This window comes from Pristiophorus japonicus, chromosome 1 (genome assembly GCF_044704955.1).
Source record: "Pristiophorus japonicus isolate sPriJap1 chromosome 1, sPriJap1.hap1, whole genome shotgun sequence".
NCBI classification, from domain to species: Eukaryota; Metazoa; Chordata; class Chondrichthyes; family Pristiophoridae; genus Pristiophorus; species Pristiophorus japonicus.
The window spans coordinates 219,494,985-219,522,605 of record NC_091977.1 but is presented as its reverse complement, the minus strand read 5'-3'; the positions used below and the strand labels follow the sequence as shown (position 1 = coordinate 219,522,605).

Below are 27,621 nucleotides of genomic sequence, written 5' to 3'. Positions count from 1 at the left end.
CACTTCATCCTGTAAGAAATTCTTGGTCCTTGCACCGTGCTGCATCTTGTATTGCTCCAGCTGTGATTTTTCCAATGCTCTCACACAGCACTCCTTCTCGCACACACAACTGGCTCTTTAAAAATGGCCGATTGCCAACTCAGAGCTGTACTGAGCATGCGCGTCCATTGCAACGACGTCAGAAACGTAACTTTTATTCCGCGCAAATGGGGCGGCATCGTTTTTCCACGCAGACAGCAGGCTACACTCCCCCGCCCATCTCCCCCCCCCCCCACCTCCTCCCCCTGAGGCAACTGGACATGCTGCACGGCATCAGGGAAACTTTGACAAATTATTTCCGGCTTATTTCTGGGCTAGAAAAACGGGCGTAACGCTGGCAATATGCCAGAAAACGGGTTTAGGGGAAATTGAGTCCATTGTCCCGAGTCCTCATTGTATTCCAATGTATGTATGTTGTTCCCGTGTTCATTTAACTTCTCCTAGCTTAGACATCAGCAAAACAGAAAATTGTCAAGAATACAATGTGCTAATTTTGGTGATTTATCCCTGGCATTTGAGCTACAATAACATTATTCATCAAACACCAACATTTAAAGTTCATCCACACAAAAGCAAAATGCTGGAAATTTGAACTTAAAAACAGAAAATGCTGAAAATACTCAGCAGCATCTGGAGAGAGAAACATAGTTAACGTTTCAGGTCAGAACTGGAAAAAGTTAGACATGTAACCGATTTTAAGCAAGGGCAGGGAAAGGGGAAAGGGGAGAGTGGAGGAAATAACACAAAAGAAGGTCTGTGATAGGGTGGAAGACAGGATTAAATGATAAAAGACATGATTGTACAATGCAAAAGAAGATGGTAATGGGAGAATTAAAGAAACAAAAGATGGGTCTAGAAGTGTTGTAAATGGAATGCAGTGCAGAATCAACAACACCTGCTTGTTGTTTGGGGCCATGGACGGTAGGAAGGAAGGAGGTAAAAGGGCAGGTGTTGCATTTCCTGTGCTTGCACAGGCAGGGGAGGGGGTGTTGAGGGTGATTGAGGAGTGGACCAAGCTATCGTGGAGGGAGCAGTCCCTTTGAAATGCTCATGGAGATGGCAGAAGATGATCCATTGAACGTGGAAGCTGGTGGGGTGAAAGGTGAGGACAAGGGGAAACTTATTGTGGTTCTGGGAGGGAGGGGAAGGGATGAGAGCAAAAGTGCAGAAATGGAATGGACACGGTCGAGGGCCATGTCAACCGCAGTAGAGGGGAATCCTCGGTTGAGGAAAAAGGAAGACATTGGAAGCACTAGTAGGGAAGGTGCTCCACTCTCACTCTACTCGAACTCTGACCTCGGCCTCTTACACTGTTCCAACGAAGCTCAACATAACCTCGAGGAACAACACCTCATCTTTCGATTAGGCACTTTACAGCCTTCTGAACTCAACATCGAATTCAATAATTTCAGACCATAACCTCTGCCCCTATTTTTTCACATGGCAGCTGTTGATGATTCTACCATTCCCATTTACACCTCTTCTAGACCCATCTTTTGTTTCTTGACTTGTTCCATTACCATCTCCTTTTGCTTTGTATAATTATATATTTTGTCATTTAATCTCTCCTGCCTTCCACCCTATCCCATACCTTCCCTTTTGTTCTTTCCTCCACTCCCCCCTTTTCCTGCACTTGCTTAAAATCTGTTACATCTCTAACTTTTTCCAGTTCTGACAAAAGGTCATTGACCTAAAACATTAACTCTTGTTTCTCTCTCCACAGAGTATTTCCAGCATTTTCTGTTTTTATTTAGTGTACATCGGTTTAGCTGCAGCCAGGACATTATCAGATTAATTATTCTGTCTAATGCATTGTTTCTTGACTCATGTTAGTTCTCTTTACAGTAATTTATTCAGTGAATGATATAATAGGCCGATTAGTTTATTCTTCATTAATTATCCTATGCATGGTATGGATTTCTTAGACACTGGGAGAAATCACCTTAATCCCCCTTCCTCACTGAAGACATTCAACCAAGTTGCATGTCAGCTGTCTGAAGTGCCAAATTGACAGTCATCTCCAAATTACACTTTGCAATTTCTCCTTAGTTTTCTACCGTCTCCTGTATTAAATATTCAGAAGACCCAATCATTGTTTTCGGTCTCCGCCACAAACTCCGTTCCTCTGCCTGAAATCTATCTGAGGCTGAACCAGACTGTTCGCAACCTTGATGTCATATTTGACCCTAAATGAGCTTTTAACCACATATCCGCGTCATAACTAAGACCGTGAAATTGCCCATCTCCGCCCCCTGCCTCAGCTCATCTGCTGCTGAAACCTTCATCCATGTCTTTGTTACCTCCAGACTTGACTATTCCAATGCACTCCCGGCTGGCCTCCCACGTTCTACCCTACTTGAGATCATCCTAAACTAAGCTCCCGTGTCTAAACTTGCATTAAGTCCTGTTCACCCATCACCCCTGTGCTCACTGACCTACATTGGCTCCTGGTTAAGCAAAGCCTCGATTTCAAAATTCTCATCCTTGTTTTCAAATCTCTCCATAGCCTCGCCCCCTCCCTATCTCTGTAATCTCCTCTAGCCCCTGCCCCCTCCCCCCCGCAAGATATCTGTGCTCCTTGACTTCTGCCCTCTTGAGCATCTCTGATTATAATTGCTTAACCATTGATGACCATGCTTAGGCCCTAAGCTCTGGAATTCTCTCACTAAACCTCTCCACTTCTCTTTCCTCCTTTAAGGCATTCCTTCAAACCTACCTCTTTGACCAAGCTTTTGGTCATCTGCCGTAATTTCTTCTTGTGTGGCTCAGTGTCAAATTTTTGTCTTATAATACTCCTGTGAAGTGCCTTGGGACATTTTATTATGTTAAAAGTGCTATATAAATAAAAGTTTTTGTATGGTTGAGCATCTCATTGTCTGCCATCTCTCCTTCCTTCTGTATTACCCCATCTCTCAGGTGCCTTTCTCAAAGGTCCCTTCCCTCCTTTCCACGCTCAGTCTCTGCACCAAGTGACTACTCATTTTCAGTGATTTCTGTCATGTATTCAACTATCATTGTAACCCATGTATAAGCTGACCTAAGTTGTGCATCTTGAGAACATTGACCACAAGGGGGTGAACTTGTGAGAGATACTCCTAACCTGGACTTTCAGGTATAAAAGGGGAAGCTCCACATACCTTCATCACTTGAGGTCTTGGTAATAAAGGTAACTGGTCACAGAGTGACCTTCTCTCAAGTATGGACCTCGTGTGCATTTATACTGTATAGTAAGGACATATCATTGGCGACGAGAAACTGGGATTTAAACCACACGAGCATGGCCACTAGCAGCACAGAAGAGAGGTACTGTGTTGGTGATGATTGGGACGACTTTATTGAGAGACTACAGCAACATTTTCTCACTAAGGAATGGTTGGGACAGGGCTCATCTCCTGACGGTTTGTGGATCCAGAACGTACTCCCTGATGAAGGACCTTCTAGCGGCAGAGAAGCCGGCGGACGAGACGTTCGAAGAGCTCAGTAAGTTGATCGGGGAACACCTTAAACCGGCGAGCAGCATGCACATGACGAGACACCGGCGGCGAGAAGGGCAAAACATTCCAGATTTCGTGGCAGATCTCCGGCGCCTGGCGAGCCTACGTAAGTTCCCAGATGCATGCAGAGTGGAGATGCTGCGAGACTTTTTTATTGCGGGCATCGGGCACGCTGGGGTTTTCAGGAAACTGATTGAGACCAAAGACTTGACCTTGGAAGTGGCGGCTCTGATAGCCCAGACATTTATCTCAGGGGAGGAAGAGACCAGAATGATGTATGACAAAAATCTTGGCTCAAATGCGGCAAATGACCAGGGAGTCAACATTGTTAACTCAGCACACAGTTCTCTAGGCAGACAAGGGCAATTGGATATGCCCCAGCATGTAGTCGAACCCAAAGGGGGAATTCAACAGAGACAATGGCGAGCTGAACGGCGATTCATGCCATCGCAATGGACAATGCGGCCAGTAATGGGGCCATCAACACCTGTTAATGGTGCGCTTAAGGACAATTACAGAGACAGTCAGATACGATCGACTGGGAATGGACCTTTTGTTTCCAACAACTGGGCCTCCAACTCATACTGTAGGTGTGGAGGCAAACACCTAGCCAGAGCTTGCAGGTATCAGCAATATACCTGCAGAAACTGCAACGTCAACGGTCACTTGGCACGTATGTGCAGGAAGCCTGCAGCCAGGTTGCTGTACAAGGAGGACTGGCCCGATGTAAGCACTACGAGGCCAAATGAATACTGGGGGAAATCGCTGGAAGCTGAAGCTCAGCAAGTTCATGTGGAGCACATATACAGTTCATATACCAGGACGCCACTGATAATGATGAAAGTGCTCCTCAATGGCATCCCAGTATTAATGGAGCTAGACACGGGGGCCAGTCAGTCCCTGATGAGTATCAAACAGTTCGAAAGGTTGTGAGTGTCCAAGGCCAGGAGACCAAAATTATTGCCGATTGATGCACAACTACGGACATAGGAGATCATTCCGGTGCTAGGCAGCGCCACGGTAGTCGTGACCCACAAAGATTCGGAAAACAGGTTGCCACTCTGGATTGTCCCAGGGGATGGTCCCACACTACTGGGGAGGAGTTGGCTTGCTGAACTGGAAATGGGGCGATGTCAATGCAATTTCTTAGAAACATAGAAAATAGGTGCAGGAGCAGGCCATTCAGCCCTTCTAGCCTGCACCGCCATTCAATGAGTTTATGGCTGAACATGAAACTTCAGTACCCCCTTCCTGCTTTCTCGCCATAACCCTTGATCCCCCGAGTAGTAAGGACTTCATCTAACTCCCTTTTGAATATATTTAGTGAATTGGCCTCAACAACTTTCTGTGGTAGAGAATTCCACAGGTTCACCACTCTCTGGGTGAAGAAGTTTCTCCTCATCTCGGTCCTAAATGGCTTACCCCTTATCCTCAGACTGTGACCCCTGGTTCTGGACTTCCCCAACATTGGGAACATTCTTTCTGCATCTAACCTATCTAAACCCGTCAGAATTTTAAACGTTTCTATGAGGTCCCCTCTCATTCTTCTGAACTCCAGTGAATACAAGCCCAGTTGATCCAATCTTTCTTGATAGGTCAGTCCCGCCATCCCGGGAATCAGTCTGGTGAACCTTCGCTGCACTCCCTCAATAGCAAGAATGTCCTTCCTCAAGTTAGGAGACCAAAACTGTACACAATACTCCAGGTGTGGCCTCACCAAGGCCCTGTACAACTGTAGCAACACCTCCCTGCCCCTGTATTCAAATCCCCTCGCTATGAAGGCCAACATGCCATTTGCTTTCTTAACCGCCTGCTGTACCTGCATGCTAACCTTCAATGACTGATGTACCATGACACCCAGGTCTCGTTGCACCTTCCCTTTTCCTAATCTGTCACCATTCAGATAATAGTCTGTCTCTCTGTTTTTACCACCAAAGTGGATAACCTCACATTTATCCACATTATACTTCATCTGCCATGCATTTGCCCACTCACCTAACCTATCCAAGTCACTCTGCAGCCTCATAGCATCCTCCTCGCAGCTCACACTGCCACCCAACTTAGTATCATCCGCAAATTTGGAGATACTGCATTTAATCCCCTCGTCTAAATCATTAATGTACAATGTAAACAGCTGGGGCCCCAGCACAGAACCTTGCGGCACTCCACTAGTCACTGCCTGCCATTCTGAAAAGTACCCGTTTACTCCTACTCTTTGCTTCCTGTCTGACAACCAGTTCTCAATCCACGTCAGCACACTACCCCCAATCCCATGTGCTTTAACTTTGCACATTAATCTCTTGTGTGGGACCTTGTCGAAAGCCTTCTGAAAGTCCAAATATACCACATCAACTGGTTCTCCTTTGTCCACTTTACTGGAAACATCCTCAAAAAATTCCAGAAGATTTGTCAAGCATGATTTCCCTTTCACAAATCCATGCTGACTTGGACCTATCATGTCACCATTTTCCAGATGCACTGCTATGACATCCTTAATAATTGATTCCATCATTTTACCCACTACTGAGGTCAGGCTGACCGGTCTATAATTCCCTGTTTTCTCTCTCCCTCCTTTTTTAAAAAGTGGGGTTACATTGGCTACCCTCCACTCCATAGGAACTGATCCAGAGTCAATGGAATGTTGGAAAATGACTGTCAATGCATCCGCTATTTCCAAGGCCACCTCCTTAAGTACTCTAGGATGCAGTCCATCAGGCCCTGGGGATTTATCGGCCTTCAATCCCATCAATTTCCCCAACACAATTTCCCGACTAATAAAGATTTCCCTCAGTTCCCCCTCCTGACCCCTTTTATATCCGGAAGGTTGTTTGTATCCTCCTTAGTGAATACCGAACCAAAGTACTTGTTCAATTGGTCTGCCATTTCTTTGTTCCCCGTTATGACTTCCCCTGATTCTGACTGCAGGGGACCTACGTTTGTCTTCACCAACCTTTTTCTCTTTACATACCTATAGAAACTTTTGCAATCCGCCTTAATGTTCCCTGCAAGCTTCTTCTCGTACTCCATTTTCCCTGCCCTAATCAAACCCTTTCTCCTCCTCTGCTGAGTTCTAAATTTCTCCCAGTCCCCAGGTTCGCTGCTATTTCTGGCCAATTTGTATGCCACTTCCTTGGCTTTAATACTATCCCTGATTTCCCTTGATAGCCACGGTTGAGCCACCTTCCCTTTTTTATTTTTACGCCAGACAGGAATGTACAATTGTTGTAATTCATCCATGCGGTCTCTAAATGTCTGCCATTGCCCATCCACAGTCAACCCCCTAAGTATCATTCGCCAATCTATCCTAGCCAATTCACGCCTCATACCTTCAAAGTTACCCTTCTTTAAGTTCTGGACCATGGTCTCTGAAATTACTGTTTCATTCTCCATCCTAATGCAGAATTCCACCATATTATGGTCACTCTTCCCTAAGGGGCCTCGCACAATGAGGAATTCTGTGGAATGAGTATCATGCTCACAGGTCCTGGACAAATTTGACTCATTATTTCAACCTGGCATTGGCATTTTCATGGGGACCAAGGTAGTGATTCACATAAACCCGGACGCCAGACCAGTACACCACAAGGCCAGAGCGGTGCCCTATGTGATGCGGGAAAAGATTGAAGTCGAATTGGACCGCCTGCTGAGGGAAGGCATCATCTCGCCAGTCGAATTCAGTGACTGGGCGAGCCCGATCGTGCCAGTGCTCAAGTCGGATGGGTCGATCAGAATATGTGGCGATTACAAGGCCACCATCAATCGGGTGTCACTCCAAGACCAGTACCCGCTACCGAGAGCGGAGGACCTCTTTGCGACGCTATCCGGTGGCAAACTTTTTTCAAAATTGGATCTGACCTCAGCTTACATGACCCAGGAGCTGGCGAGTGAGTCGAAGAAGCTGACCACCATCACGACACACAAGGGGTTGTTTGAGTATAACAGATGTCTGTTCAAGATTCGTTCGGCCGCCGCGATCTTTCAGCAAAATATGGAAAGCCTCCTCAAGTCGATTCCAAGGATGGTGGTTTTTCAAGACGACATCCTCATCACGGGTTGCGATACTGAAGAACACTTCCGCAACCTGGAGGTACTACGCACACTGGACTGGGTAGGGCTACAACTGAAAAAGGCAAAGTGCGTCTTCTTAGCTCCAGAGGTAGAATTCCTGGGGAGGAGGGTAGCAGCAGACGGATTCAGACCTACTGCGTCCAAAACGGAAGCGATCCAGAGAGCACCCAGACCCCGTAACACTCGTTCCTGGGGCTCCTGAACTATTTTGGTAACTTTCTTCCCAAATTGAGCACGCTGTTAGAGTGGCTACATATGCTCCTACGCAAAGGTCGCGATTGTGTCTGGAGGACAGCCAGGAAAGGGCTTTTGATAGAGCACGCAATTTGTTATGCTCCAACAAACTGTTAACGTTATATGACCCTTGTAAGAAACTTGTTTTAACGTGTGATACGTCGTCCTATGGGGTCGGGTGTGTGTTGCAGCATGTGAATGCTAATGGTCAGTTACAGCTGGTAGCTTATGCCTCCAGAGGTCTGTCCCAGGCAGAAAGGGGCTACGGGATGGTAGAAAAGGAAGCGCTTGCATGTGTATATGCAGTAAAAAAAAAATGCACCAGTACACGTTTGGTAGGAAATTTGAGCTGGAGTCAGAACACAAACCCCTAACGTCCCTTTTGGCCGACAATAACGCCATAAATGCGAATGCATCGGCCCACATACAGAGGTGGGCACTCACATTTGCCGCCTATGACTACACAATTTGGCACAGACCGGGTACTGAAAACTGCCCCGATGCACTCAGCAGGCTCCCACTAGCCATCACTGAGAGGGCAACTGAGCATGATGCTGAGATGGTCATGGCTGTTGAAGCTTTCGAAAGCGAAGGCTCACCTGTGACAGCCCGTCAGATTAAAGTCTGGACAAATAAAGACCCGCTACTGTCTTTAGTTAAGAAATGTGTCCTGAATGGGGACTGGGCAGCCACGTACGGGGCATGTCCTGAGGAATTTAAACCGTTTCATAGGCGCAAGGATGAACTCTAGATTCAGGCCAATTGCCTACAGTGGGGAAACCGAGTAGTCATGCCCCAGAGGGGCAGAGAGGTGTTTATCAGAGAACTTCACAATGAGCACCCGGGCATTGTCATGATGAAAGCAATTGCCAGTTTACACGTTTGGTGGCCAGATATAGATGCAGACCTGGAACTTTGTGTTCGCAGGTGCAACACGTGCTTAGCTGGGCAAAGCACCCAGGGAAGCCCCCCTTAGCTTCTGGTCCTGGCCCGCCAAGCCATGGTCATGCATCCATGTGGACTACGCAGGTCCTTTCATGGGAAAAATGCTTTTGGTTGTGGTAGACGCCTTCTCCAAATGGATTGTGTACCATTTTAAATTCGAGCACATCCTCTGCTACGGTAGAAAGTCTACGGGCAATGTTCGCCGCCCATGGTCTACTGGATGTCTTGGTCAGCGATAATGGCCCGTGCTTCACGAGCACTGAATTCCAGGACTTCATGGCAGGCAATGGAATCAACCATGTCAGAACGGCACCATTCAAACCGGCCTCAAATGGCCAGGTGGAACGAGCAATGCAGATAATCAAACAGGGGATGCTCACAATCCAAGGGGGTTCCCTACAAAGCTGCTTATCACGCCTCCTGTTGGCCAATAGATCCCGACCACACTCGCTCACAGGGGTTCCACCCGTAGAGCTGCTAATGAAAAGGATACTCAAAACCATTGTTGAGAGCAGGCGTCAGTCACAATGTGACTACCATGACAGGAATGCGAGGGCGGGATGTATTGATGTCAATGACCCTGTTTTTGTCCTTAATTACACTGCAGGGCCTAAATGGCTTGCAGGCACTGAGATTGCCAATGAGGGGAATAGGGTTTTGGTAGTTAAACTTACCATTGGACAAATCTGCCGCAAACACGTGGATCAAACAAAAATTATGTTCAGCAACCCCATAGAAGAAGCAGAGGAAGAACACGACATAGAGTTTACTCCACCACAGGTGACTGAACACCGGAACCAAGTGGAGGAGACTCCAGTCACTGTGGGCAGTGCGGACAGGCCTGAGGCACCGCAAACAACAGACACTCAGGCCAGCATCCAACAACCGGAGTCCCAACTCAGGTGCTCTACAAGGGAGCGTAAACCACCAGAGAGACTTAACCTGTGATCCCAATAATTTGGAGGGGGGGGGGGGGGGAAAGGTGATGTCATGAATTCAACTATCATTGTCACCCATGTATAAGCTGACCTAAGTTGTACACCTTGAGAACATTGACCACAAGGGGGTAAACTTGTGGGAGACATTCCTAACCTGGACTTTCAGGTATAAAAGGGGAAGCTCCACCCACCTTCATCACTTGAGGTCTTGGTAATAAAGGTAACTGATCACAGAGTGACCTTCTCTCAAGTATGGGCCTCGTGTGCATTTATACTGCATAGTAAGGATATATCAATTTCAACCTGTACCTAAACTCACCTTGTACCACCTGTATGTACTTTCTTGCTCTTCTCACCTCTCTCAACCTCGCCCTACATAACAACCGTGCCCCCATCACTCACAGCCGCAAGACCATCAAGGTATTTAGCACTCAAGACTTTCTCCAATTACTTGTTCATCGTTCTCCTACAATACCTCTCTGCATGCTCCAAATGTTTCCATTGTCCGATTCTGTCACGGAGAAAAGATTTCCACCCCCACCAAATCAACTGCCACAGCTTCCTCAGACCCAAACCCAAACATTTACATTTGCTCCTTGCTACCTGCAGTGACATTGATGTCTTTGTCAGTCTACTCCACAGATGCCTTTCCTCAATTGCTGATTCCCTTAGCCCCTTTAGATCCTGGGCACCATCTCACCCCACCCACTCCCCACCTTACAACAACGACAGCTTTTCTTTTAGCCACTACATTCCTTTTCCCTAAAATTCTTTCCCTAAATCCCTCTACCTTGCCACCTCCTTTTCCACTTTCAATAGGCTACTGGAAACCTTTCACATTGACCTTGCTTTTGTTCCTTTCCCCAACTTTTTGTTTTCCCTTTTCCTCCACATCAGCCCCCCCCCGCCCCCACTACCTGTGATGAAAATCTGAGATATCTTTCTGTATATGAGGAGCACTATATAGAAATATAAGTAGTTATACTCTTCAAATCAGTTGACCTCTGCATATCAGATTTCTGGTCTTTTTAACATATTTCTGGTTTCTGTGTCCAACTGAACAAAAGTTCCTCCTACTTTCTTTTGGTTTTATATTTTGTTGTAAATTGTATCTTTATTGTACATGTTCTTAAAGCAGTTGTAAACATTTTCATAAAGCAAAAAAATGTACACATTTCAATTGTACACTTGTGTCATGGTTTAATAACTTTTATATATACACCTTTAAAACTTGGTTCCAGTGTTGTCTTCCTCAGTTGCGCTACTCTGCTTGAAAAGAATTGAAGATCTCTGCTTTGAGATACTATCTGTGGGGAGAGGGGTGGAGAAGGGAGGAGGGAAGTTCCATCACCTTGACTAAAAAACATTTTAAAGAGACAAATGCCCATGTGATTTATGCTGTTGATTTTGTTTTCTACACACTTAGTATGTGGAAAATAAGTAACTTTATAAAATGAGGAATACTACACTTAAAGATGATTAATTTACTTATATATGTTTTCCACATAAGATATGATATGCTCAAGTTGGAATATTCCTATTGATTTTTTAAAATCTGGATATTTTTTCAGCGATCTATTGATAAGTCAGACTTCAACGTTACTTGTGTTTAGGTGGTAAGTTAGATTTAGACTTTGGCTGTATTTCTCTGCAGGATTGTTCGTATGGAGAGAGATATCAGTATGAAACGACAAGTGGTGGAAGATCTGAAATCAAAACTGAAAGCCAACCAGGAAAATGATAAAATATATAAGGGATTATTGGAGGATATGGAAAAAAAGGTAATGGTTCTCATCACTTTTCTTGATTGAACAACTGGACAGCGGGATTGCTTTGCCCAAAGTGGCAATATCCGAGTTCAAAACTAGTCTTGTACCGTGGTGGTCGATGTGGTTTAGTTCCCCATCTCCTCTGAGTTACTTATCTTCGCCACATCTCTGTGGAGAAGTGCAAAATGTAGGCTAAGCACTACTAATCAGAGGTGAGGAAAGATTGGAAGCAGTTTTCTTCAATCTACTCTTCATCTCCCAGTAGCTGGCATGGTAAGAGGTAGCTCCCAACTGCAGGAAACTTATCGCCCAAGATCAAGGTGAGGAAATGAGGTGGGGAAAGATGAGAGGAGAAAGTCCTATTGTACTTTTTTAAAATATATAATTTCATAGCAACGAAAGTCTGTTTAATTTACATTTTGTGATGCATATCCTGTACACAGAGAGGAGCAGCCTATAGATGGACAAGAAGGAATGCAAACTTTCAGCACTTCAGCTAGGGCACAGTAAAAGTTTTATATATATAATATAAAAAAAACAGGATGTTTTAGACTGGTTCTGCACTTCAGAACTATAAATGCTTTCATCTTGAAGGAGAATTTCAATATAGTCATCCTCCTGCATAACATTCAAATCAGTGCAGCTAAGAAACTAGATAGCTGTGTTACCTGAAGGATGTATGCATCCATATTGGGAGTAAGAAAGCCCGTAAGAACCTCGTTCAATATTGATATAATTCATAATCATTACTAATACATGCCACCTCACAAGCTATAGATTCTCTTTTTGAACTTGAAGCTACTGTCCTGAAAGACAATATTGCTCTTACCCTATTTAGCTTCGGAGTTAGAGGGTTATATGTCCACATGATAGATATTCTATCTGACTGTCATTTCTCCACATTCTGGATTTCTAACTAAAATAGTATCAGAATTCCGATTAGCTCAATTCTACCTTTTAACCCTGCTCCATACAATTCTTAACATTTCACTGATGTCAGATAGGATACTCTCTCTGTCCAACTATTACTCCAGTTTGTGTCTCCTGAGCCTACAACCGAGGCAGACATCGGAGTGATTAAACCAAGACATTCTACTTGTGCAGCCAATAAAACATGTGCAAACTTCAGTTAGGTAATACTCGAAGATACCTGCAATGTAGCTGCTTGGGTTTATCTACATTCACATCTCCACCACTCCGAATGAAAGATCTGCAGGTTTTCAGAACTATGCTGTTCTAATTTCAGATTTTTTTAACATCAAATGTATAACAAGTCTACTATAAATTGATTTTATTTGATACTAAAAACCATATTACACAATGCCGACAGCCTATGATTCATCTCCAACTAATGCAGGTTGTGGGTGTTCAGTTGACTATAAAGCCCGATGTTTTCCCGCATTCTGCTGCACAGCGGGTGTCAGACTGACCCAAGGGCTGATCTTTCCTTCATTTCCTTTGGGCTCTTTTCTTTTCGGTGTACAACTTGCATTGAGCTTTATCATGCCATCTTGAATTAACTTTTGCCACATTTTCCTGCCCTGAAGCATTATCTATCGTGGCCCTATATTTGTCCCTTTCCTATAATCATGACATTTATGGCTAGTGCTCAATAATTTCTGTGATGATGAAAATGCAAGTATTCTGGTGCTTGAATATTTTAAAACATGTCTGAGGAGCTATGTGTTTAATTTTTTATAAAGGTAAGGACACTGACTGAAGAAGGTTCTACCAGAAAGGCACTTGCAGAGTCCCTAAAGCAAAGACTTAATGTAGCAACAAAAGAGAGGTCAGTTTACGAGGAAATGCACCGTAAGACCACTGGAGAATTGGATAGAAAGGTAAGACTTGTTTTCCTCTTGTCTCGTAGATCAAGACATTGCACCAAGATGCAGAGTGTGAAATTTGAGAACAAAATAGTGGCCCAGAAATTCCAACGTCCTGGGCCGGTACGAAGTTTCTACGGACCCGGGGAGGCATCGGAAAAGCCGGTTTTCAGCGCGCAATGTGCATGCACTGAAAACTGACTTTTCCGATCTGTCAAGCTCCAGCTTGACAGATCAGGAGCAAGGACATTTACACGGGCAAGATTACGGGATTTACGCATATCTTGCCTGGCAAATATTCTCAAAACTCTTGCACCTGATAAAAGCAGGCGCATAGCCTACTTTTACAGGCATAAGAGTTTTAAAGCACACTTAAAACATAAAAAATAAAATTTAAAAAACACATTTTTAAAAACCCTGGCCAATACATTACATTACATTTATTTTTAACCAGAATTGAAACTTTTTTTCTTTAAAAAGTATCTATAGCAACTTTAATTTCTATTAGTGTATTTATGTGAGGTATTGTTTTATGTATTTGTGTGTTTTGGGATGTTCCTCATTCATAGTAACAGGAGATTCGGACTTATGAATCTCCTATTACTATGAATGAGAAAATAACCTGTGATTGGGTGTCCAGGCCCATGTGACTCCTGCGTACAACCCAACGTGAACGCGCTGCGACGCACAGTCACGAGAGGCCTCCGGACTGGGATCTCGAGTGAGCCGAGCAGCTTCAGGTAAGTGCGCATTTTCTGTCCATTCTTTAGTGCTTTGCCCGCGCGGGACGACCTCGAGAGGAATTTCTGGGCCAGTATGTTTTCAAAATTGATTATGAAAGATACAGTTTAGGGATCATTCAGTTAATGAATTTGGAGCCTGAAATGTAACTTATTACGGTGAGACCCTCTGCTGTAAAACCTTGTTTGCTTTGTAAATATTTAATTATATGAGTCAACTCTGAAGGCTGTGTTATTACTGAAAAAGATTTGAGTTTAAATGTGTTAAATACTCAGTTGCTTTGTTCTTCACAGTGAGGCATAGGCTGATTGAAAGACTTTCTAAGCCGAAACAGGCCTTGCATTCTATTTCTTCAGATTACATGCCAATCTGAAAGCACAAGAAGACTGCCAATCTCCTGAGGTGGTCCGCCATACCTCTGGTGGAATCTGCCGGGAAACGGCACCAAGCGGGCTGGCTCCCAGCTATGTCCAGGATTTTCCAGACAGCCTTGTAAGGGGAGAAACTTCAGCCCGCCCCGTACAAGGCAAATGATGTTGGGGGAGCCCATGGATGAGGATTCCCTTTGCGGGCGTTGCCATTTGCCGCTTAGTTGAGACTTGGCATAGGATGAGAAGCCGGTAGACCGAGCGAGATGAGGAATATCGGCCTCCAGATGGGCAGAAGTGGGCCTGACTGGGAGTGGAGGTGGGAGGGGGCCAGGAACCCCATAGACTACAATTCTATATATTTTAATTGAGATTAGCACCTCTACGTGGGGGTTTAGAGTAGATTCACGGGGCCTGAAGAGGGGATCTGGGTGATGCCCCTGCCCCCAATGGGATCTTATCACCACCACAGTCCTTTCCTTAACTTGTGCTTGATGCTTGTCCCTGACATCCTTATTCATTTTAACTATCTTCCTATTCATAATGTGCATATATGTGCTGCCCATTGCAAATGGGAGTGAAGAAGGTGGTGCTTTTTAGAGTACATCTGGTGCTCCACTGGGTTCTCCCTGATCTCTTGAGCAAAGCTCATGGTAGAATGTGAGCATATTACGTATATATTCATTTGAGTACTGCATTGTCACAGTGTGCATCATCAGGGCATATGAATATGTTGGAATAAAAGAATATATGATTAATATGGTACTCATCATTAGTTCTGTCCTCTCTTCCAATTTTCACAGTCCTAAAGCCTTTTAAATTCTCCCTCCCTCTGGAACAAGTCAACTCAAATATATGACATGAATTTCCAAAAGGAATTGAATAAATACTTGAAAAAAAGAATTTTGCAGGGTTATGGGGAAAATTGAATAACTCTTTTAAAGAGCCGGCATAGGTTCAGTGGGCCGAATGGCCCCTTCTGTGCTGTAAGATTCTATGAATGTCTGGGAGTCCACCACCTGTTACATATTACACCCACTTATTGTGTCAATTTTGCCTCTAAGCTTAAGAATGGGTAGGTTTGTGGCATAGAGGCATAGAAAGTTGATTTCCTCTTTGCATTAGGTGTAACAAAATCGTAAGCTCGTTCTTTATAGTGCACAAAGGAAATTTTCTCCCATTGTGACACAATTTTTCAAACCTTGCTATTTTTTACTTCTAACACCAGTAAAATAATTTTGATGCCTTTGCTAATATTTCTCTGTCAGTCCGCTATTTTTTGTACATTTCTTTAGCAGTCACTTATTTCCTCCTTGCGTCATGTGCAGTAATGCTCATGCATTACATATGTACTTTCCTTCCACATCTCCTGCCAGAATTGTCAGAGGCAACATTGACCCTGTCTGTGGTATACTGCCACATTTCCTGCCTTTGGATGCGTCTTTGGTTTGGCGTCCATCGTTTCCCCGCCCCCCACCCATGCAAACTCTGCTTGAATCACTATATTACTATGCATAGTACCACTCGCACTATCTCAAATTGTCAGCACCTTTGCTGCCATTCAGACATTTTCACGTAACAATTGCTCGCTCCGCAGCTGGAGTACCAAACTTACTGATGGTTGTAGTGATTAAATAATGTTTACACCTGGAGAAGCATTAAAGGATTGTTATTGCAAGTACGGTGTGATCCCTGCTTTTTTTGTTCTTGCTATCCAAATTACATTCTCACAAAATACACATTCAAAAGCCACGTTTTATTGAATTAACTCTTGATCAACAGGTAAGAAAAGCAAAACAAAGATCACCTTAAAGTATCTTCTTATGCTTGACGACTTATCTAGTGAGATCTACATTATGTGCACATCTGTACTAGAACTCATCAGTTTATTTTCATTGACTGTTTACTGTTGGTATACTTTTTAATACTTCTTTCCACTAATTTTAGAATCAGAAACTGCATGATCTCAAAGCCAACGTGATTGAAGCTGAATCTGCAATGATAGAACTGGAGACAACAGCATCACAGCAGATGCATGGACTGGCAATGCAGAGTGAACAGGCTCTGGACGTTATGCGGAAGAAACTGACTCTTGCTAATGGGAGAGTGGAAGATTTCATTGCATTTGTTAAAGTAAGGTTTGTTATTTTCTCTGAACTGTTTGTAAGCATGTGATGTTAGCAAAAAGAAAATTTGGATAGTTACATTATAGTTTGATTTGAATATAATATTTTAAATTGAAGCAACATTTTAGTTTTGTTTTGTCCAAGGTGTCTCAAAATATTATGTATTTCATTTAAGCTTGAACAAAGATTGTAACTTACTACATCCTGGGTTGGAGCCACAGTGGCACAGCTAGGTGAAATTTTTATAAAGTTTTAAAATTATATAGGTGCCATACCCAGTGGTTTAATAGGGGAGTTCAATTCATGCCGACCTTGTGCTGATTGGGCATCAGATCCATAGTTCTGCAATGAAGCAAAAGTAACATTTGCTGCTAAGTCTGCAACCAATCATTGCGGGTCATGAGGCAGTAGGCATATTTGCCTGGCAGAATTATGACTGGCCTTTGGACTTGTGTTGAACCTAAATAAAAGCAACCACTCATTGTTTTTTTTTAGAGCTGTTATTTTTTTTTGTTTTATCCCAACATTATTGCTACCAAATCAACGCCATTTTAATAGATTGTAAGTAAAAAGCAAATTGCAATTTCTTTGCAACTACCATAATAAATGTGTTTTTTATAACATTCCCTGAACTTAATTCTAGTATCACAACATTGTCAACAGAGTTGCTCACATGGACCATAAAATACTTTAGATAGAAAGCATAAATTATACAATTTGTAATTTGAATTAGGGGATGCTTTTATAAGATCATAATGCATAAGTATTGGCTTGTGTATAAAGCTATTATTTCATTTTGTGATGTTTTATAGCAACAGATGTTGATGGTTTGTTGTCTTAAAATAAAGTATCCATTCCTAAACAATTATTATTCCCCTGCATTCACTGAGGTAGAGAAAGATCAGTGACATATGTATAGTACAGTTACATTACCAGTAGACTGTAGCAGCTTTATAGACTGGTCTTCATATTTATTTTTGTTTTGAAGGCATAATTCAGGTTATCCCAGAAGCTTGCTTCTACGAATTCAGTTGTCACTTGAAAATAAATAGAAAGTTGATACGTTGGTAGAATATGGAGAGAGAGCGACTGTTTGAGTTTATCTTAGAAAAATGCATGCAAGTGATCTATATGAATGCATTAAATCTGTGATGGATAGACTTAATGCTCAGGAGTGTTTAATCTTCTCAAATATTGATCATGACTGGGATTTCTTAACAGCGCTCCAAGCTTTCAGTCCCTGTAGCTTGAATACTACAGGTTCATTCTTAATGCGTTCTTTTTAACAAACAGTATTAACAGTCATTAAAGATTTCTGAATGCAGCTGTGGCCAGAGGTAGGGACAAGTTGGTTAGAGGAAACCAGAAAGAATCAGCCACCCTTAGCTCAAGCATATCTGTATTTCTACCTTTCTTATTACCAAAATGAGACGATAAACATCAAGCAATCAGCTCACTATGATACTTTTCAGGAGAAATCTGAGATAAATTCAGTTAATCTCCATCAGGATTACTTTGCACCTGGGATTTGGGCAAATTGAATCTCTGCGCACACAAGGCAGCATTGTGGCAGTGAATATCTATTAAGTAGTAAACAGAATAATAGGCTTGGGTGACTGTTAATGAACTGGATGGCTTAGATCTTGCTGTTTGGGGACAGTCTGCTTTGTTAATATGTAAACTAGGGACTGTTTGCACAAAGCTACAGTTGTATCTTATTTTGTAGGTAAAGAAGCAGATTCATGAAACTGGGTCAAAATGCAAATTAATATGAGTAAAGAATAAGAATTGTTTTCTACTTGATAATTGTTGACTATTTTAATGATACGGACTTTTATTTAGTTGTCTTATAAGGAAACTTTACTGGCAAACCGATAATGTGGCACTTTATCAAACTTTTGGAAGTCCATGTACACACATCAACCGCATTGCCCTCATCAGCCCTCTCTTGTTAAACAATCAAGTTAGTTAAACACGATTTGCCCTTAACAAATCCATGCTGGCTTTCCTTAATTGATCCACACTTAATCCCCCGACAATTCCCCCGTATGTCCTGTCCACAAAAAGCAGGACAATTCCAATCTTGCCAATTACCGCCCATCAGTCTACTCTCCATTAGCAGCAAAGTGATGGAAGGTATCGGCGCTATCGAGCGGCCCTTTCTCACCAAGAACCTGTTCACCGATACTCTTTTTGGGTTCCACCAGGACTACTTGGCTCCAGACTTCATTACAGCCTAGATCCAAACATGGACAAAAGAGCTGAATTGGTGAGGTGAGAGTGACTTGACATCAAGGCAGCATTTGACTGAATGTGGCATCAAGAAGCTCCAGTACAATTGATGTCAATGGGAATCAGTGGGAAAACTCTCCACTGGCTGGAATCATACCTAGCACAAAGGAAGATAGTTGTGGTTATTGGAAACCAATCATCTCAGACCCAGGACATCGCTGCAGGAGTTCCTCGGAGCAGTGTCCTGGACCCAACCATCTTCAGCTGCTTCATCAATGACCACCTCCCCTCCCCCACCCCCACCCCCACCCTCCATCATAAGGTCAGAATTGGGGATGTTCACTGATGATTGCAGACTGTTCAGTTCTATTCGCAACTCCTCAGATAATGAAGCAGTCCGTGCCCGCATACAGCAACTCCTGGATGACATTCAGGCGTGGGCTGATAGATTACGAAGGTAAACTTGCGCAAAACATAAAAACAGATAGTAAAAGCTTTTACAGATTATATAAAACGGAAAAGAGTGACTAAAGTAAATGTTGGTCCCTTAGAAGATGAGAAGGGGGATTTAATAATGGGAAATGTGGAAATGGCTGAGACCTTAAACAATTATTTTGCTTCGGTCTTCACAGTGGAAGACACAAATACCATGCCAAAAATTGCTGGTCACAGGAATGTGGGAAGGGAGGACCTTGAGACAATCACTATCACTAGGGGGGTAGTGCTGGACAGGCTAATGGGACTCAAGGTAGACAAGTCCCCTGGTTCTGATGAAATGCATCCCAGGGTATTAAAAGAGATGGCGGAAGTTATAGCAGATGCATTCGTTATAATCTACCAAAATTCTCTGGACTCTGGGGAGGTACCAGCGGATTGGAAAGCAGCTAATGTAACGCCTCTGTTTAAAAAAAGGGGGCAGACAAAAGGCAGGTAACTATAGGCCGGTTAGTTTAACATCTGTAGTGAGGAAAATGCTTGAAACTATCATTAAGGAAGAAATAGTGGGACATCTAGATAGGAATAGTGCAATCAAGCAGACGCAGCATGGATTCATGAAGGGGAAATCATGTTTAACTAATTTACTGGAATTCTTTGAGGATATAACGAGCATGGTGGATAGAGGTGTATCGATGGATGTGGTGTATTTAGATTTCCAAAAGGCATTCGATAAGGTGCCCCACAAAAGATTACTGCAGAAGATAGAGGTACGCGGAGTCAGAGGAAATGTATTAGCATGGATAGAGAATTGGCTGGCGAACAGAAAGCAGAGAGTTGAGATAAATGGGTCATTTTCGGGTTGGAAATCGGTGATTAGTGGTGTGCCACAGGGATCGGTGCTGGTTCGACAACTGTTTACAATATACATAGATTACCTGGAAGAGGGGACGGAGTGTAGTGTAACAAAATTTGCAGATGACACAAAGATTAGTGGGAAAGTGGGTTGTGTAGAGGGCACAGAGAGGCTGCAAAGAGATTTGGATAGGTTAAGCGAATGGGCTAAGGTTTGGCAGATGGAATACAATGTCGGAAAGTGTGAGGTCATCCACCTTGGGAAAAAAAACAGTAAAAGGGAATATTATTTGAATGGGGAGAAATTACAACATGCTGCGGTGCAGAGGGACCTGGGGGTCCTTGTGCATGAATCCCAAAAAGTTAGTTTGCAGGTGCAGCAGGTAATCAGGAAGGCGAATGGAATGTTGGCCTTCATTGCGAGAGGGATGGAGTACAAAAGCAGGGAGGTCCTGCTGCAACTGTATAGGATATTGGTAAGGCCGCACCTGGAGTACTGCGTGCAGTTTTGGTCACCTTACTTAAGGATATACTGGCTTTGGAGGGGGTACAGAGACGATTCAGTAGGCTGATTCCGGAGATGAGGGGGTTACCTTATGATGATAGATTGAGTAGTCTGGGTCTTTACTCGTTGGACTTCAGAAGGATGAGGGGTGATCTTATAGAAACATTTAAAATAATGAAAGGGATAGACAAGATAGAGGCAGAGAGGTTGTTTCCACTGGTAGGGGAGACTAGAACTAGGGGGCACAGCCTCAAAATACGGGGGAGCCAATTTAAAACCGAGTTGAGAAGGAATTTCTTCTCCCAGAGGGTTGTGAAGCTGTGGAATTCTCTGCCCAAGGAGGCAGTTGAGGCTAGCTCATTGAATGTATTCAAGTCACAGATAGATAGATTTTTAACCAATAAGGGAATTAAGGGTTACGGGGAGAGGGCGGGTAAGTGGAGCTGAGTCCACGGCCAGATCAGCCATGATCTTGTTAAATGGCGGAGCTGGCTCGAGTGGCTAGATGGCCTACTCCTGTTCCTAATTCTTATGTTCTTATGATAAGTAGCAAGTAACATTCGTACTGCACGTTCGTGCCACACAAGTACCAGGCAATGACTATTTCCAATAAGAGAGTTAAATCACCGTCCCTTGACATTCAATGGGATTGCCATTGCCAAATCTTCCACTAGCAAAACCCTGGGGGTCACCATTGACCAGGAACTTTACTGCACTAGCCACATAAATACTGTGGCTGCAAGACCAGGTCAGATGCTGGGTATTATGAGGCGAGTGGATCCCCTCCTGACTCCCCAAAGCCGTTCCACCATCTACAAAACACAATTCAGGAGTGTGATGGATACTCTCCACTTGCCTGGATGAGTGCAGCTCCAACAACACTCGAAGCGCGGACAAAGCAGTCCGCTTGATTGGTACCCCATCCACCACTTCCAAACATCCAAACATTCACTCCTCCACCACCGCTGCAGTGTGTACCATCTACAAGATGCACTGCAGCAACTCGCCAATACTTCTTCGACAGCACCTGTCAAACCTGCAACCTCTACCATCTAGAAGGACAAGGGTATTGGCGCATAGGAACACCATCACCTCCAAGTTCCTCTCCAAGTCACACACCATCCTGACTTGGAAATATATTGTCGTTCCTTCATCGTCATTGGGTCAAAATCCTGGAACTCCCTCCCTAACAGCACTCCCTTCCCTAACAACACCATCACCACACATACTACAGCAGTTCAAGAAGGCAGCTCACCACCATCGTCTCAAGGGCAATTAGGGATGTGCAATTAATGCTGGCCTTGCCACTGTTGCCCACATCCTATGAACTGTTGTGTATAGAAGAACTCCACGAGGCCGAGTACTGTGAGCTGAACTTAGCGTGACCTTCGTCTTTATTACAACTCCAGAGTGCCTAAACAACATGGCAGCCAACCTTTTATACTGGCCCTGCACGTGTGTGCAGGTGACCATTAGGGCTCCAACAATCATGCCCTCTGGTGGCAAGTATTACATAGTTACATACATAACATCCCTCCCTCCCAAAGTCTTCGGTACAATTTATTTACAAGTTGAGGCGATCCAGAGTCCTTCGCTTCCTGGTTGATCGTCTAAGTTCAAACTCTGGCATGTGTGAGTTGGTCGGACCATTGCTGCACTGCGCCGCGGCTGGTCTGACCGGACTGTCAGGAACGGTGGGTTCATCCTTGTGATTGACAGCGAGGTTGATTGCTGGTTAGGTGTGTGTTGGTGGATCGTCGATGGTGATATCCTCTTCAAGTCGTTCCTGGTTGTCAGTAAATCTACATACTTTCTGCACGTTTGGCCATTTAACAGTTTGATTATAAACACCCTATTCCCTTCCTTGGCCAAAACAGTGCCAGCAACCTACGTAGGACCATGACCGTAATTCAGGACAAACACGGGATCGTTAACATCAATGTCAAGTGAAACAGCCGCACGATCGTGGTACATGTTCTGCCGGGTTTCCACGTGATCATTAAGATTCGGGTGGACTAGGGAGAGCCTGGTTTTGAGGGCTCTCCATTAACAATTCTGCCGGGGGAACCCTGATGAGCAAGTGGGGTTGTGTCCGGTAACTGAGCAGAATGCGAGACAAGCGGGTCTGCAAGGAGCCATCCATCATGCGTTTCATGCTCTGCTTGATTGTTTGAACTGCCCGCTCCGCTTGACCGTTACACACGGGCTTAAACAGAGCAGACCTGACATGCTTGATGCCATTGCGGGTCATAAACTCATTGAATTCCGAGCTGGTGAAACATGGTCCATTGTCGCTGACAAGGACGTCGGGCAGGCCATGGATGGCGAACATGGCCTGGAGGCTTTCAATGGTGGCTGTGGACGTGCTGGATGACATGATTACGCATTCACTCCATTTGGATTAAGCATCCACAACTACTAAAAACATTTTTCCTAGAAAGGGGCCAGCAAAATCTACGTGGATCCTGGACCATGGTTTGGAGGGCCATGACCACAGACTCAGTGGAGCCTTCCTTGGTGCATTGCTCAGTTGCTAGCATGACTCCAATTCCGAGTCAATGCCGGGCCACCAAACACGCAACCTGGCAATTGCCTTCATCATGACACATATAAACGTTTCCCTGCCTTTTTTTTGGCAAAACCACGCAATTACCCCATAAGAGACAATCCGACTGGATGGACATTTCAGCTTTGCGTCGGTGAAACGGCTTAATTTCATCTTGCATTTCCTGGGAACGGCCAACTAGTTCCCATTTAGGATGCAACTCTTTACTAATGAGGGCCTGATGATCTGCATCCCAGAGTGCTTAAGGAAGTGGCCCTAGAAATAGTAGATGCATTAGTGGTCATTTTCCAACATTCCATGGACTCTGGATCGGTTCCTATGGATTGGAGGTTAGTTAATGTAACCCTACTTTTTAAAAAAAGGAGGGAGAGAGAAAACAGGGTATTATAGACTGGTTAGCCTGACATCGGTAGTGGGGAAAATGCTGGAATCAATTATTAACGATGTAATAGTAGCGCATTTGAAAAGCACTGACAGGATTGGTCCAAGTCAGCATGGATTTATGAAAGGGAAATTGTTATGTATTTAACACCTTGTAACCTGCATCACACCTGTCCACCAGAGGGCCTACCTGTTGGAGTCCCAAGGGATCCCAGCATCCCTTGGGAGCACAGTATATAAGCAGGCCACCCACAAGGTACCTGCACTCTGGAACCTTAATAAAGGAGCTAAGGTCACACTTGCTCATTACACACAGTACTCAGTTTGACCATTTATTATGAGTGTAACAGAAATCATGCTTCACAAATCTTCTAGAATTTTTGGAGGATGTAACTAGTAGAGTGGATAAGGGAGAACCAGTGGATGTGGTGTATTTGGACTTTCAAAAGGCTTTTGACAAGATCACACACAAGAGATTAGTGTGCAAAATTAAGGCACATGGGATTGGGGGTAATGTATTGACGTGGATAGAGAACTGGTTGGCAGACAGGAAGCAAAAAGTGGGAATAAACAGGTCCTTTTCAGAATGGCAGGCAGTGACTAGTGGTGTACCGCAAGGTTCAGTGCTGGGACCCCAGCTATTTACAATATATATTAATGATTTAGACGAAGGAATTGAAGGTAATATCTCCAAGTTTGCAGATGACACTAAACTGGGTGGTAGTGTGAGCTGTGAAGAGGATGCTAAGAGGCTGCAGAGTGACTTGGGCAGGTTAGGTGAGTGGGCAAATGCATGGCAGATGCAGTATAATGTAGATAAGTGTGAGGTTATCCACTTTGGTGGCAAAAACAGGAAGGCAGATTATTATGTGAATGGTGATAGATTAGTAAAAGGGGAGGTGCAACGAGACCTGGGTATCATGGTACATCAGTCATTGAAAGTAGGCATGCAGGTACAGCAGGCAGTTAAGAAAGCAAATGGCATGTTGGCCTTCATAGCGAGAGGATTTGAGTATAGGAGCAGGGAGGTCTTGCTGCAGTTGTACAGGGCCTTGGTGAGACCACACCTTGAGTATTGTTTACAGTTTTGGTCTACTAATCTGTGGAAGGATATTCTTGCTATTGAGGGAGTGCAGCGAAGGTTCACCAGACTGATTCCCGGGATGGCAGGACTGACATATGAAGAAAGACTGGATCGACTAGGCTTATAGTCACTGGAATTTAGAAGAATGAGAGGGGATCTCATGGAAACATATAAAATTCTTACGGGATTGGACAGGTTCGATGCAGGAAGAATGTTCCCGATGTTGGGGGAGTCCAGAACCAGGAGTCACAGTCTAAGGATAAAGGGTAAGCCATTTAGGACTGAGATGAGGAGAAACTTCTTCACTCAGAGAATTGTGAACCTGTGGAATTCTCTACCACAGAAAGTTGTTGAGGCCAGTTCGTTAAATATATTCAAAAAGAAGTTAGATGTACCCTTTAACGGCTAAAGGGATCAAGGAGTATGGAGAGAAAGCAGGAATGGGATACTGAAGTTGCATGATTAGCCATGATCATATTGAATGGTGGTGCAGGCTGAAAGGGCCGAATGGGCTGCTCCGGCACCTATTTTCTTTGTTTCTATGTTTCTGTAGCACAGGATCCTGGCTGGTCCAGGTCCTGATCTGGCGAGCTGTGACGGGTGACCCCTCGCTCTCAAAAGCAAGTCTGCGGGCTGCACCATTTCAACCCCAGTGGTGGGTAATGGTAGCCAGCTGAGAGCATCGGCACAGTTTTCAGTACCTGGTCTGTGGCGGATAACATAGTCATAAGCGGATAGTGTTAGTGTCCATCTTTGGATGCGGGATGAAGCATTGGTATTTATACCTTTGCTCTCTGAAAACAGCTAAATGCGCGGCTGAGGTCAGTTTCAAGCTCAAACCGAAGTCCAAATAGGTATTGGTGCATTTTCTTAACCACATATACACATGCTAACGTCTCTTTCTCGACCATACTATAGGCTCTCTCAGCCTTAGACAGACTTCTAGACGAGTATGCAACCGGTTGGAGGTTGCCTGATACATTGGCTTGCTGTAACACTCAGCCGACCCCGTAAGATGAAGCGTCACAAGCTAGCACTAAACGTTTACATGGGTCATAGTGAACAAGTAACTTATTTGAACATAGCAGATTCCTGGCCTTCTCAAAGGCTGTGTCTTGAGATTCGCCCCAAACCCAGTCATCACCCTTACATAGCAACATGTGCAAAGGCTCTAACAACGTGCTAGAAACATAGAAAATAGGTGCATAGAAAATAGAAAACATAGAAAGTAGGCCATTCGGCCCTTCGAGCCTGCACCGCCATTCAACCTGGGTAGAAAATTACCGAAATAGTTGAGGAGTCCCAGGAACGAACGCAGCTCCGTCACATTCTGTGATCTGGGTGCATTCTTGATGGCCTCTGTCTTGGAGTCCGTGGGTCTGATGCCATCTGCTGCAATCTTTTTCCCCAAAGATTCGACTTCTGGCACCATGAAAATACCCTTGGAGCGTTTCAGCCTGAATCCCACTCAGTCTAGGCAACTTAGAACCTCTTCCAGGTTGTGTAGATGTTTGATGCTGCACGACCAGTGATCAGGATGTCGTCTTGAAACACAACGGTGCGCGGAACAGATTTCAGCAAACTCTCCATGTTTCTCTGGAAAATGGCTGCAGCCGAGCGAATCCCGAAAAGGCACCTGTGGTGTATAAACAGCCTTTTGTGTGTGTTGATGCACGTCAGTCTTTTCGAAGATTCAGCCAGCTCCAGTGTCATGTAGGCGGAGGTTAGGTCCAACTTGGTGAACGATTCACCCCCGCCCCCTCCCCCCCCCCCCACGCCCCTGCCCGCTAACGTTGCGAACAGGTCATCCGCTTTGGGCAACGGGTACTGGTCCTGTAGTGAGACTCGGTTAATCGCTACCTTGTAGTCTCCGCAGATTCTGACCGTGCCATCGCTTTTCAACACCGGGACAATTGGACTGGCCCACTCGTTGAACTCGACTGGCGATATGATTCCTTCGCATTGGAGTCTGTCCAGTTCGATCTCGATTTTCTCCCTTATCATGTACGGAACCACCCGAGCCTTGTGATGGATGGGCCGTGCATCAGGGCCTAGGATCTGTACCTTGACGCCTGTGAAGTTGCCGATGCTTGGTTCGAATAGCGAGAGAAACTTGCTCAGCACTTGAGCATATGAAGCGTCATCCACTGAAGAAAGTGCTTTGATGTCGTTCCAATTTCATCTAATCTTTTCTAGCCAGCTTCTGCTGAGCACCGTTGGGCCATTGCCCGGAACAATCCACGATGATAGGTCATGCACAGCTCCATCATACAATACCTTCACTGCCACACTTCCAATGACTGGTATGAGCTCTTTGGTGTAGGTACGCAGCTTTGCATTAATCAAGCTCAGTTTTGGGCCTTTGTACTTTATTGCTCCACAGTTTCTCGAAAGCCTCTGGCTCATTATTGACTGACTCACACCCGTGTCCAACTCCATGGATACTGGAACTCCATTTAATTTGGCTTTCAACATTATAGGAGGGTTCTTGGTGGTGAAGGTATGTACTCCATACACTTCTTCCTCGGATTGAGTTGCCCGTGCTGCGTGATCCGCGCTGGATTGATCATCCTCTGCCACGTGGTATGTCGCAGCACGTTTGCACATACGCTGGAGGTGCCCCATTGTTGTGCAGCCTTTGCACATGTAATGCTTGAAGAGACATTGATGGGCCCGATGATTACTCCTGCAGCGCCTACACGGTGCTAATGGATTCACATTCACCCTCAATGGCGAACTCTGATTCATCACAGGTCTTGCAGCCGCAGAAATATAGGCCCTGCCATATGCAGTTCAGCCTGCTAGTGACGTCATTTTATGCACAGTACTTGCCGGTGAGTTTCGATGTTGAGAAGATATCTGTTTGGTGTTATCGTCGGTGGCCATGCTAGACTGGGCGATCGCGATGGCCCTGCTCAGGTCTAGGGCTCTGGTAGCCAGCAGCTTTCGAAGCATGACCTCGTGGCTGATGCTCAGCACGAAAAAGTCCCGCAGCATTTGCCCCAACTCAGCTCC

General features: G+C 44.5%; 1 protein-coding gene across 5 annotated transcripts in view; it reads left to right on the top strand.

The window, feature by feature from the left end:
- cntln (centlein, centrosomal protein) overlaps positions 1-27,621 on the top strand; it is a 559,253-nt gene that overhangs the window by 451,844 nt on the left and 79,788 nt on the right. For all 5 annotated transcript variants that reach the window (XM_070886555.1, XM_070886564.1, XM_070886537.1 and 2 more), the window contains 3 exons: positions 11,373-11,499; positions 13,191-13,328; positions 16,370-16,555. In XM_070886555.1, the coding sequence (XP_070742656.1) occupies positions 11,373-11,499; positions 13,191-13,328; positions 16,370-16,555 (451 nt within the window). The remainder of the gene's footprint in view (positions 1-11,372; positions 11,500-13,190; positions 13,329-16,369; positions 16,556-27,621) is intronic.